At 48.3% G+C, this 13,796-nt stretch overlaps 1 protein-coding gene across 3 annotated transcripts in view; it reads right to left on the bottom strand.

The window, feature by feature from the left end:
• The window catches only part of Tmco4 (transmembrane and coiled-coil domains 4), an 85,536-nt gene that overhangs the window by 60,723 nt on the left and 11,017 nt on the right, over positions 1-13,796 (bottom strand). For 2 of the 3 annotated variants that reach the window (XM_010614239.2, XM_033767301.1), the window contains exons 3-6: positions 11,092-11,258; positions 4,619-4,796; positions 1,476-1,650; positions 329-356 (exon numbers count right to left, since the gene is read on the bottom strand). In XM_010614239.2, coding sequence (XP_010612541.1) covers positions 329-356; positions 1,476-1,650; positions 4,619-4,788 — 373 coding nt within the window. In that variant the 5' untranslated portion in view covers positions 4,789-4,796; positions 11,092-11,258. Of the gene's footprint in view, positions 1-328; positions 357-1,475; positions 1,651-4,618; positions 4,797-11,091; positions 11,259-13,796 lie in introns of those variants that run through there. The other variant, XM_010614240.2, reaches the window with a different exon arrangement.

Genomic DNA, 13,796 nt, shown 5'->3' on the forward strand with positions numbered 1-13,796 from the left:
TTTTTTTTTTTTTTTTTTTTTTTTAGAAAATTGAACAACTGGCTCATGCCCTGGTCACAGAGCCGTGAGAAAGGTCGTTCGGGATACGGGGTGACCAGTAAGGAGACTCCAGCTGTCACGTAGGAGGGTGTGGCGATGGCTGATAGCAGGGTGGTGGGTGACGGGAAAGGAACCAGACTTGAGAGCTGACGCCGGGTTCCCCGCCCTTCCCTTGCCAAAAAGGCCACGGCAGCCTGGGTCACACACTACAAACAGGTAAGAGGTGGGAGCACCTCTTACTGGGCTTCTCTGGCACCCACATTTTACAGAGCTTAGCAAATCAACTTACCTTCCTGGAGTGAGAAGCTCAGAAGGTCCTGAGGAGAAAGGAAATGGGAATCAGTGGCGAATGGACGGGCAGTCTGGCGGCTCAGGGGAAGGTGTTTATCTACCCCTCCCGTGTGCTGATCAAGACACACGAAACCCCTCTGCCCTTCTGCAAACCGGTGCTTCAGACAACAAACCCGCAAAGAAGGAAACAAAGGTGGGAGCTTCAGGCCCATGAGGGAAGGAGTGGAAGGGGCTGCTTTCTCCCTTTGCACTTAGCTCCCCAGCAGCGCCTATCACAAGCGTCTGCCGGCTTCAGCTGTGCACAGAGCAGGTACACGAAATGCCCAGGGCCACAGAGGCACCACAGCGGACCGAACCAGGTTCTGGAGTCGGACCACCACCGCGGTTCAAATCCCGCTTGACCTCTTCTAAGTGGTGGGAGCTTGGCCAAGTTATTCATCTCTCTGTGCTTCACTTTTCTCAACTATAAAATGCGGACAATCACACAGGTTGAGAATCTCTAGTTCAAAAAACCCAAACTCCAAGTGCTCCAAAATATGAAACTTTTTGAGCATCAATCTGATGCCACAACATTCTAAGTCATGAAATTGTTTCATGCATCCAATTATTAAAAATGCCATATAAAACTGCCTTTGGGCTATGTACATATGGTATATAGTGTGATATACATAAATTTCATGTTTAGACTTGGGTCCGATGTCTAAAGCATTTGACTAGTATGCTTGAGGCTCAGGTTTCCACCCCTAAGCACTTAAAAAAAAAAGTTTTTTTGTTTGTGCTGATTCTGATTGTCTAGACTTGGGTTCCATCCGTCATCATTACGTCTCAATAATATATGCCGATGTTCCCAACCCCTGCCCCTACATCTGAAACACTTCCGGTCTCAAGCATTTTGGAAGAAATATTCAACCTGTCTTACCTATCTTGGAAGTTGAGAATTAAATGCGCTAATTCTTGTAAAGGGGTGAGCACATAAGTGTCACAAGGGCATTCCATTGATAGCAAGTGGTCACCATCGGAGAAGGTCATCACCATCACACATTAGGATGGAATATCCACCTCACTAGATGGGATTCTTAGACAGATCTGCAAAGGATTGCCTTGCTCCACTGGCCCCGCCAGCCACCATCCAGCTGCGAGTGTACCTGGGTGATCAGTGATGGGTCGCCCTTCAGGACGGGGTCCTTCAACAAAATCTGAGCAAACGTGTCTGTTCCTTCACCTCCCAGGCCACTGGCAAAAGCTGTCATGGTTGGCAGGACGGTTTCGGATAACTCCAGCCATTTCACCAGGCCTGCCATGAACTCTGTGCAGAAGAAACTGAAAGACAGGCCTGGCTTAGGTCCTCGGGCTCTGCAAGCTCGGCCTGTCCAGGGCCCTGGGTTTTATGTGAACCGTGGTCATGGAGGTAAATGGTGGCACCCACATAAAACTCGGTGACGGTGGTGACTGAAACACAACCAGTTTTAGGTGATGTGGATTTCACTTTCTTTTCTGACCCCATTTGCCTCTGTGGGGACAAATCTGGCCCACGGCCTGTTTTTACTAATGAAGTTTTACCACACGTACTCCTTCCTATACAGCAGCCTATGGCTGCTTCTGGGCTACTGTAGCAAGGTGAGTGACACAGACCATTCAGCCTGAGAGCCTAAACTACCGGATCCTTGGCCAAAGGAGTTTGCTGATCTCTGCTGTACCCTACCAATTTCTCATTTTCAATACATAAAATTAATCATTTAATAATTTTTTTCTTTTTTGCAGTGCTGGGGTTAAAACACAGGTCCTTGTACATGCTAAGAAAAAGCTGTACCACTGGACAACATTCCAGTGTGTAAAGAGAATTAGCTGTAAGGAGCAATTAATCTGTGAGGCTTACAAAATCGATAAGATATAAATATTTAGAGGTTTGCTTTTAAGCCCCATGTGGGTAAAAACTGCCAAGAGCTTTTTCTGCAGATAACCAGAACCAACAGCCTATTTGACCTTTAAAAAGATGGAAATTAGGGGCTGGGATTTAGCTCAGTGGTTCTGCCACCTGCTTCGCAAGCACAAGATCCCGAGTTCAAGTCCTGATACCAGAAAAAGGGGGGAATTAAAAAAAACATTGTGTCTCAAACCACACAGGAGAAAGTCTCCCCCGCCCACCTCCGTGCCAAATGTTTACAGCACCCAGCAGCTGCCTAGGCTCAGAGCCATGCCTGGACACAGGCTGGGAGGGGGGACATGGGACAGTAGCTCAGTTCTCCTAGTGCCTCCTAGGTAGTGCCCAGGACAGGCCTGGCTCAATTCTCGCCCATAAATATTTGTTTACAGAAGGAAAAAACACACAGTTCTTCTTGGCTAGGTACCAGTTTAGTGGGTGGGAGTTTCTCTGGCAGCCTTATCAGGTTAGGGGGGAGCTTCCAGAAAGACAAGGCTTCCCAGATACGGCACGAGGCTGAACAGATGGGGAGGCACAGCCTGATCCAGGGCAGGCTAGGAAAGGCGTTCTGGAGGGGACACCCACCGAGACGGAAATGCTCAGCGGTCCGTCCAGTGGTGAGATAAAGATAAACACCCCTAAATCCCAGTGAGCGTGTGTGTGTGTGAGCGTCAGATGCAGGAACATCCCATTATCACCTGTCTCCAAGCTGCTGCTCACCGCCCTAGTCATACTGAGAGAAAACACTTTAATAGCAAAAAAAACCCTATGAAATGTCACGGTGTAAAATAACTTCTGCCTGCCCTTTGCTTTGTTTCATTCAGAATCAACAGGCCCTGGAAGCATCTGGTCTCCCTAAAAAGTTGTGTAAGGGAAAACAACCATTGTTAACCTTGCTGACCAGACACACTCCCTTCCCCTATCTATTCCCCTAGAATAGATAACTAGATGAATTTTGTTCGTTCTTTTTTTTTTTGCTTTTTTTTTTTTTTTTTTACTTTGCTTTGTCATTCAGAATCAACAGGCCCTGGAAGCATCTGGTCTCCCTAAAAAGTTGTGTAAGGGAAAACAACCATTGTTAACCTTGCTGACCAGACACACTCCCTTCCCCTATCTATTCCCCTAGAATAGATAACTCTAGACCACCTGAATGAGATCAAGGCTGTTACACCCTATAAGAGAAGGAGTTATAGCCTAGTACGGGGTCAATCAGGGCACTGCCGTTAGGTGTGATCGACCCCCGTCATTGGAGTAGACTTTTGTTATTTTACTTCCATTGCTGCTTCTCTGAGTGTCACTTGCCAATTCCTTTCGTAACAACACCAACCCTGGCCTCCTGTACTCCTGGCCTCCCTGCCTGAGGCTCGGGGCTGCAGTGAGCTCCTGCCTCAGCCTCACCCCCGATATCCAACCAATTCCCATGTCAACCCCATTCCTCCTGAGGAAACACTGTACCTTCTGCACCTCTCTGCACCTCTCACCACTGCCCCAGAAACCCCGAAGACTTTGAAGAAGGCAGCACGTGAGCCACAGTCCTGCTGTTCTGACTCCAAATACAGGATTCCAGGACACTGGAATACAGGTACTGCAGATACCAGCAATGACAGATGTGAAATATAACATCAGTCTCCAACCTGCCGTCGTTTTGCTCCAACGCCACATCTAATCCCAGCGCAGCCCTCAGGCATCTCTGTCCACCACTGCTGCAATCAGCCAGGCGCGTGCCCCACCTAGACATAAGCACCTGGAGGGCAGAAACCAGGCCTCGCTCTTCTTTCTTTTCTCGCAGGGCTATGCCCTGCACCCCCACACAGTAGATGCTTGGCAAATGCATGTTTCATGAATGAATAGATCTCGTATGCCCTAAGAAACTGTGTCTTACTTCAAGGAGAGAGAGTGAGTGTCTTCCTTGACTTACTTGCTATGCCCTCCATGTACTGCAAACCATGCGCAGACACAGTAGGTGCTCAAAAGATGCTTGGCAAAGGTATAAATGAGTGAATAACCGAAGGAAGACATGTTTTATCCCCAACCAGACTGAGTCCCTTATAGGTGAGGACATGACTCTATAGTGCCTGAGGGCCTGGCAGGCAGCTTGGCTGGCGATAACTAACCCGCTGGCTGGTGCACATCTGTCATCTCAGAACTCTGGGAGGCTGAGGCAGGAGGATTTCTAGTTTGAGCCTAGCCTAGGCAACTTAGAGGGACGCAGTCTCAAAATAAGAAACAAAGAAAGTGTTGGGATGTTGCTTAGTGTGAAGGCCCTGGATTCATTCCTACTACTGAAAACAAAACAAAACAAAACAAAAAAACCAAAAACACCCTCACCCTGAAGAAGCTTGACTGTCCATGGGACAGAAGACTCACCTCTGCTCAGGTTCTGGAAACAGCTGGGACAGAGAGATGCCACAGAGGGCAGCATAGGTGAAGCGGTTGGCCTCTGTCAGCTCCTGGCACAGGGGCACGTGGGGCTCCCCCTCTGCAGCTGGCTTGGGGCCCTGAGGCTGCCTCTGGCTTGGCCTGCTCCATGTGGCCATTCCCAGCCCTGCAGGAGAGAAGTTCAGTGAGGAACTCTTCCTGGTGCAAAGGATGCTAGAAGGGGACACAAAACTCTCAGGCCATAAAAGAAAGCTTTGCTACCACAAAGAGCTTCCAGAAAGTGAAAACACAGATCCCAGACTGAGTTTTCAATATGTGTGTCAACAAAGGGTTTGAAATTCTTATATATAACAATTCTTATAATCGTTATGAAAAAGAAAAGACGCAAATAAAAAATGGGCAAAAGATTCAAATGGATACTTCATAAAAGACATCTCAATGGCCAGTAAGTGCATAAAGTGGGGTCCAACACCATCAATCAGGAGATAAACGGACATTAAAGGCTCAAAGGAGTACCAGCACTCACCCATTAGAAAGGCTTCGACTAAAAAGACTGACAACAAATGCTGGTGAGGAGAAGCCAACAGAACCTCCACCTCTGCGGCGGGGAGGGAACGTTTGTATAACCAGTAGATGGCTGGACTTGACTGTTTGTAACAGCTAAACCTTGGAAACAGCCCCAATGGCCATCAGCTGATGAATGGGTAACAATGTGGATTTTTTATACAGTGGAGTACTACTCTGCCATAAAGAAGGATACGCTCGAGACTTTTCTAGCTAAATGGATGGACCTTGAGACCCTACTCCTAAGGAGATAAATTGGACACACATGTTTAAATACTGCATTGTCTCTCTATTGTGAGAAACCGAAAGTGTAAATAAGGACAGAAATGTGTAATAGATAGTGGGAAATGGAAAAAAAATGTTCAAATGGGAAGGGGAACGGGGTAGGGGGAGGAGGAAGGACAAGGAAAAAAAAAGAGAATAGAAGGAAAAAACAAAAACAAAGCTTTTGCAAATAAGGAGAGGAAGAGGGGTTGAAGGGAGGAAAGGCAACTAGGAAAAAAAGAAGCCAGATCTATCATATCCAGGTACAAACTCCCTATGATGGATGTTATCATTGTGTATATCTAAAATGAACCAATAAAAAAATGGCTTGGCAACATCCATGACATTCAGTATGTGTTTTCCCTTTGCCCCAGTAATTCTGCTACTGGGAAGCAGAGAGGAAGAGGGGTTGAAGGGAGGAAAGGCAACTAGGAAAAAAAGAAGCCAGATCTATCATATCCAGGTACAAACTCCCTATGATGGATGTTATCATTGTGTATATCTAAAATGAACCAATAAAAAAATGGCTTGGCAACATCCATGACATTCAGTATGTGTTTTCCCTTTGCCCCAGTAATTCTGCTACTGGGAAGCAAGGGTGGTGTCCACCGGGAGAGACACACGCGAATGTTCACAGCAGCTCCACCCACAAAATGGTCAGCTCTTGGCAGGTTCCGCACCTGCCCATCCAACCCACTGCAGATCAAAAATATTCAGGAAAAAAAGGTGGGTCAGTACTGCAGATCGCCTCCTTGTCATTATTCCATAAACTAGAACTACGTCTTTACAGAGTGCTCAGGTACGGCCACGGTTCAGGACTAAAACGTCCTCCGGAAGGGTCCAGTGTTGAGAGGTGGACCCTAGTCTGTAGAGACGGGGTCCCTCAGCCTGTGACCCAGAAGGGTTTGCTCTTGGCCTCGGCTCCTCCTCTCTCTCTCTGTCCTCTGGCCGCCATGGGCTGAGGGTTTTTTCTGCTACGCCCTTTACTGTGCTGTTTCAGCCAACCGTGGACCAAAGCCCCCAGACCAGGAGCCACGTTAAACTTTCTCCTTTAAGTAGTGGGTGGATATTTTGTCCTAGAGATGAGAGAGTTGCTAGTACAAATATTACAGGTGATTTAGAGAGGATTTAAAGCACACTCCGGACATGGGCAATACTATGTCAGTACTATGCCATTTTGTATGAGAGATTTGAGCACTGGTGAATTTGGGTATCTGAGAGTGGCCCTATCACCAATCTCTGGATACTGAGGGAAGACCCTGGTCCCAAACTAGAAACCACCCCCATGTCCACCCACAGGAGCCTGAATGAACTGTATCATACTCATGCTGTGGAATAGTATACAGTGATGACAAAGAGTGAGTTCTGGATAACCACAGCAACACGACTGCATCTTACAAACAGCACCATAAGCAGAACTGCAGGATTCTGTTCTCATGGAGTGGAAGAGCATGTAAAACCAATGCATGGTGACAGAAATCAGAAAAGGTCGCCGGGGATTTAGCTCAGTGGTTCTTCCGCCTGCCTCGCAAACGCAAGGTCTGAATTCAATCCCTGGCACCAAAAAAAAAAAGTCAGAAGAGGTCACTTGTAGCGAAGCAGGGCTCAGAATGGGCATGGTGAGGCTTCTGGGTGAGGCACACGTTTATCTCACCTGACCTGGGTGGCGCTTAAGAGTGCAAATATATTTAACAAGCTGTATACTTAAGATTTGTGCTCTTTGTGTTCGTTACACCTCAGTGAATGAAGGGGGGACGAGGGAGGGTCTTACTGTTCTCCGCCCTCCATTCTTTCCTTCCTTCCCAAGGGCACAGGGAGGAGGAGGGAGGGTACAAGCCAAGCCAAGCCAGGCATCCGTGGGGCAGAGGGCCCTGGCGCAGGTCACAGGACAAATCCAGGGAGGGAGGGGAGCCAGCCTCAGCGACAGGGTATCTAGGACACAGATGCAAGGTCAGGGCCAGAATGACCTTGGCGTGAATCTGGGCACCTCCACCTAACAGATCAGCCTCTTTGCATTTAGGTGCCTTCACCTACGCGTGGAACTGTACACGCACATCCTGCCTGTAACAGCCACGGAGCAGCCGTACTCTGCGGGCAGGCCTGGGCACAGGGTGCATGCTGTATATATTTGTTAAAGAAATAAACGCATCGGGCTGGGGATTGAGCTCAGTGGTTCTGCTGCCGGCCTTGCAAGCGTAGGGACTGGAGTTCTATCCCTGGTACCAAAAACAAACGAACAAGAAATGAACGCATCAAATAATCAACAAACAGATGAAACGTTTAGCTGCTGCCTGGTACACAGCACGGAGTGCAGTCACTAATAACAAAGGCCAATAAATAAGACAGAGATGTCACTGGGTGCCAGGCTCTGGGGCCGGGATTTTGACAGCATTGTCCTCGTGGACTCTGTGAGGCGGAGAGGACCGCAGTGTGCGCTCACCACCAGGAAGCGGAAGACAGAGCCGAGAGCCAGAGCTCTCGGCTGTACTTTAAATAACTGTCATATTGCTAAGAGCTTTCTAGTCCGATAACCACACTCCTCGCCGCTCTTGGTCATACATTTATTCTCATCCAGCTGAGCCCTAGAGTATTATTTTTCTCAAAATATTAGTTGTATAGAGGAATTATTTAAGTCTGTTCACAACTAATTTCTCATTAGTTTTCAAAATAATCCAAGGTAGTTAAAAGCAACATATCATTTTTTTTACAGCAATTGACAGTTCACAAAGCATTTTTCCAACCACTTAATTCTCATAACTACTATGTAACTTTAAGTAGGGCACAGACTGTGACAATTTTTTCCTTCATGCGAAGAACAGGCTCAGAGTGGCTGAGCGATTTCCCCAAAATTACACAGTAACTGATGACTTCCAAATCAGACTTTTGGCTTCAAACCTCACGTTCCTCCCTCCCCACCAGCTTAGGGATCTTCCTTCCCTTATTTCAAGGGGGGGAACTGAGGCCCGGAGAGGTTACGTCTTTGCCCAAAGTCCCCAGCAAGACTGACCTCTAATGTTTGCTATTTCCTGGCTCAAAGGAGCAGCCCACCCTCTTATGACGGAGAGAAGGGGACAGCCCAGGTCATGTTCGCAGGCCAGTGGGCTTGGCCATTGTCACTTTGTTTAGTCCACTCCATGTGCCACTTGGAGGCTGCAGTCACTGTCCCTATTACCCAGAGGAGCTGGGGATGGTAATTTAGGGCTACTGTCTGGGGAGCTGCAGGTCAGTTTTCAATTCAAGAATAAGCAGCCTCCTGATCGGAAAAGCAGCTGGCTTGCTTCTAACCATGGGGGAGGGCAGCACGTGCTCAACAAACAAAGAGCTCAGCATGGGCCAAATTCATTCATTCACTCACTCTGGACAACATACCCTTAATCCCCGGTTATGAATTCTCTACATAGCAGCACAGAGCGGTGTTTTTGTCACAACAGATTGGTGTTTTTGTCACAATAGATCGTACCAATCTGGCTACTCGCCTGCCTCCCACTACAACGGTCTAAAAGTCCTGCTCCATTCAGCCCCTGCTTGCCTCCGATCGCCAGCGCACGCTCCGAGCCTGTCTTGTTGACCACAGCCTACTCACACCGGCTCTTTCTGCTCTGAAATACGGTCCTCTCCTCTGAGTCTTTGGCCCTGCCATGGCCCAGGCCTGGGACACCCTTCCCCTGACTTCAACTCTGGCCCGAAAGTCACCTCCTCTGAGAATCTTTCCCTGAGCACACTGCTCCTCTAACCCAGCACCCTGTTGTATTTTATGATGCTTCTTCCTGGCTAAAATAATGTTTTACTTACTGGTTTACCTGTGGATTCAAACAAGATGTAAACTTTGGAGCAGGCCCTGGCTGTTCTCACTTCCTATGCAGGCGTTTGGTAGATATTTGCCAAAGGATGGGGCAGAGCAGGGCACAACAGTGACACACTCCCTGCTTTGCAGGGGCCTCTGTCCCAGTAGGACATAGGCAATAATACACAATACACAGAGACAATCTCAGTAACTCAGTCAAGGTCACAGAACAGGGAAGTGCAGAACCAAGATGCACACTCATGTCTGGCTATAGGACCCAAGCTCTTAACAGCCTGCTAAATAAACCAGGAAACATTTAGCCTGGAAGTGGTGAGAGGGGAGAGCAATTGGGCAGGGTGAGGAGGTACGGAACGAAGGGGAGGGAGGGTGACTGTTGTCTGTAGCTGAAAGGTGTCACTGCAGCAGAGGCCTTGGGTGGATGGATGCATGGATGGATGGATAGACGGGTGGATGAATGGTTGGATGGATGGATGGATGGATGGATGGATAGATGGGTGGATGGATGGATGGGTGGATGGATGGGTGGATAGATGGGTGGATGGATAGATGGGTGGATGGATGGATGGATGGGTGGATAGATGGGTGGATGGATAGATGGGTGGATGGGTGGATGGATGGGTGGATGGATAGATGGGTGGATAGATGGGTGGATGGGTGGATAGATGGGTGGATGGATAGATGGATGGGTGGATGGATGGATGGGTGGATAGATGGGTGGATGGATGGATGGATGGGTGGATGGACTGATGGATAGACGGATGGATGGATAGATGGATGGTTGGATGGATGGATGGAGGCAGGGAGCAGCAGAGGAAGCCGTGGGAGAGGGGAGGAACAGGCAAACAAATGACAAATGAGTAAGGCTGAATGCTGTGATGGGGAGGCTCTAAGAGGGGAAGCAGAGCCCCAGATTGGCTCGTTGGAGAAGGTGATGGCCAGGGAATCAGACAGGCATGGGGTGGAGGGGTAGCACATGTCAAGACACAGAGGCAAAAGAGCACGTTCAAGAGCCAGAAAGATGTTAGGTGTAGCTGGATGTGGAGACTGGGTGGGTATGGGGTGGGGTGGGGAAGACATGGGATGGGGGGAAGTCAGCAAAGGTTACCCGTGAAGGGCTGAGTAGTCCAGGCCAGGCGTTTCTTACCTGGAAAGGGGATGGTCACGCAGGCAGTGGAGGGAGAGTACAAGGGACTGCTTTGTACTGTTTCTATAACTTCCTGCATGTCTAAATAAGTTTAAAATAAAGTTTAAAAAAGTAGGTTGTCTGTGTAAAATTTCAAAGGCCTCAGTAAATTGTAAATAAATATTCATCCCCACTAGAAATTATCCATTTATTTACTTCATAAGCAATGTACAGTTGCCTATGAGGTGCCAGGCACCATGCTACACGTTGGGGACACAGCAGTGACTATGATGAGACAGGTAGATGCTGAGACCCCTCACGGAGGCTACAAGCAATCGCGAGAAACAGACAATGGATGCATAAGCTCCAAATTAAGGCACTTTAAAAAATAATGATCAGACAGGCGTGGTGGTGCACGCCTGTAATACCAGCACTCAGGAGGCTGAGGCAGGAGCATCGCTGTGAGTTCGAGACCAGCCTGGGCTACAGAGTGAGTTCCAGGTCAGTCTCAACTACACAGTGAGACCCTGTCTCAAAAAAAAGAAAAGAAAAGAAAAAAAAAGATCAGGGGGCTGGGATTTAGTTCAGTGGTTCTGCCGCCTGCCTTGAAAGCGCAAGGACCCGAGTTTGATCCCCGGTAAAAACAAAACAGTAAAAAATAACGATAAGGGGTCTGAAGAAAAAGAAACTTTAAAAGATACTTACCCAGATTTTGGAGAAACAACCGTGGGGCTCCCCTCTCTCTAAGTCTGAAAACAGGTTACTCGGCTTCCGGCTCCGGAGGAGTCTTTAAAGAATTATGTAAATCACCCTGGGGGAGCAAACCAGAAAAACCAGCCCTTGGGTCCATAGGGTGGCACGGTGCAGGATTCCTACAGGAGATAGAGAGAGAGAGAGAGAGAGAGAGAGAGAGAGAGCCAGTTAGCCCGGGGGAGCCTGTGGAGCACTTTCATTCCCTGGGCCTTTGTCCCTGCAGGTGACAGTAGCCCCTTTACCCAGTACTCCCCATGTGCAAGACAGAGTTCGGGGACTTGGTGTGGAATGGCTCATTTCATATTCTGGATGCAACTCTTCGTGCCCTGAGCTGCGGTTGCCGCATCTTCTTGCTGGTTCAGTCTGGGCACCAGAGGTCAGGCGTATACGTCCTCCACATCTTACTGTGGTGCCCCACCAGATGCCTGCCAGATGGGTGCTACAAGAAGGCACAGAGGGACTGGTGCTCAGGCTTATACAAGAGCTACATTCCCCTGGCTCTCCCTTCCCTAGAGGCACTTGTTCTTACTCCACAGGAGCCTCATATGGGGAAAAGAAATGAATCAGGGCCTAGCATTTAGAACAAGATGGCCCTGGGCCCCAACTAGGCTCCCCCAAGACTTCAGATAATTTGAGCTTCCTCCTCTCGCCATTTTTTAAATGCCAAGAAACAAGAATATTATTACTATTTTTTTTTTTTACTCGGCTGTACTTTAAATAACTGTCATATTGCTAAGAGCTTTCTAGTCCGATAACCACACTCCTCGCCGCTCTTGGTCATACATTTATTCTCATCCAGCTGAGCCCTAGAGTATTATTTTTCTCAAAATATTAGTTGTATAGAGGAATTATTTAAGTCTGTTCACAACTAATTTCTCATTAGTTTTCAAAATAATCCAAGGTAGTTAAAAGCAACATATCATTTTTTTTACAGCAATTGACAGTTCACAAAGCATTTTCCCAACCACTTAATTCTCATAACTACGATGTAACTTTAAGTAGAGCACAGACTGTGACAATTTTTTCCTTCATGCGAAGAACAGGCTCAGAGTGGCTGAGCGATTTCCCCAAAATTACACAGTAACTGATGACTTCCAAATCAGACTTTTGGCTTCAAACCTCACGTTCCTCCCTCCCCACCAGCTTAGGGATCTTCCTTCCCTTATTTCAAGGGGGGGAACTGAGGCCCGGAGAGGTTACGTCTTTGCCCAAAGTCCCCAGCAAGACTGACCTCTAATGTTTGCTATTTCCTGGCTCAAAGGAGCAGCCCACCCTCTTATGACGGAGAGAAGGGGACAGCCCAGGTCATGTTCGCAGGCCAGTGGGCTTGGCCATTGTCACTTTGTTTAGTCCACTCCATGTGCCACTTGGAGGCTGCAGTCACTGTCCCTATTACCCAGAGGAGCTGGGGATGGTAATTTAGGGCTACTGTCTGGGGAGCTGCAGGTCAGTTTTCAATTCAAGAATAAGCAGCCTCCTGATCGGAAAAGCAGCTGGCTTGCTTCTAACCATGGGGGAGGGCAGCACGTGCTCAACAAACAAAGAGCTCAGCATGGGCCAAATTCATTCATTCACTCACTCTGGACAACATACCCTTAATCCCCGGTTATGAATTCTCTACATAGCAGCACAGAGCGGTGTTTTTGTCACAACAGATTGGTGTTTTTGTCACAATAGATCGTACCAATCTGGCTACTCGCCTGCCTCCCACTACAACGGTCTAAAAGTCCTGCTCCATTCAGCCCCTGCTTGCCTCCGATCGCCAGCGCACGCTCCGAGCCTGTCTTGTTGACCACAGCCTACTCACACCGGCTCTTTCTGCTCTGAAATACGGTCCTCTCCTCTGAGTCTTTGGCCCTGCCATGGCCCAGGCCTGGGACACCCTTCCCCTGACTTCAACTCTGGCCCGAAAGTCACCTCCTCTGAGAATCTTTCCCTGAGCACACTGCTCCTCTAACCCAGCACCCTGTTGTATTTTATGATGCTTCTTCCTGGCTAAAATAATGTTTTACTTACTGGTTTACCTGTGGATTCAAACAAGATGTAAACTTTGGAGCAGGCCCTGGCTGTTCTCACTTCCTATGCAGGCGTTTGGTAGATATTTGCCAAAGGATGGGGCAGAGCAGGGCACAACAGTGACACACTCCCTGCTTTGCAGGGGCCTCTGTCCCAGTAGGACATAGGCAATAATACACAATACACAGAGACAATCTCAGTAACTCAGTCAAGGTCACAGAACAGGGAAGTGCAGAACCAAGATGCACACTCATGTCTGGCTATAGGACCCAAGCTCTTAACAGCCTGCTAAATAAACCAGGAAACATTTAGCCTGGAAGTGGTGAGAGGGGAGAGCAATTGGGCAGGGTGAGGAGGTACGGAACGAAGGGGAGGGAGGGTGACTGTTGTCTGTAGCTGAAAGGTGTCACTGCAGCAGAGGCCTTGGGTGGATGGATGCATGGATGGATGGATAGACGGGTGGATGAATGGTTGGATGGATGGATGGATGGATGGATGGATAGATGGGTGGATGGATGGATGGGTGGATGGATGGGTGGATAGATGGGTGGATGGATAGATGGGTGGATGGATGGATGGATGGGTGGATAGATGGGTGGATGGATAGATGGGTGGATGGGTGGATGGATGGGTGGATGGAT

The sequence above is a fragment of the Fukomys damarensis genome, unplaced genomic scaffold (assembly GCF_012274545.1).
Source record: "Fukomys damarensis isolate Sample0158 unplaced genomic scaffold, DMR_v1.0_HiC HiC_scaffold_23, whole genome shotgun sequence".
Taxonomy (NCBI): domain Eukaryota; kingdom Metazoa; phylum Chordata; class Mammalia; order Rodentia; family Bathyergidae; genus Fukomys; species Fukomys damarensis.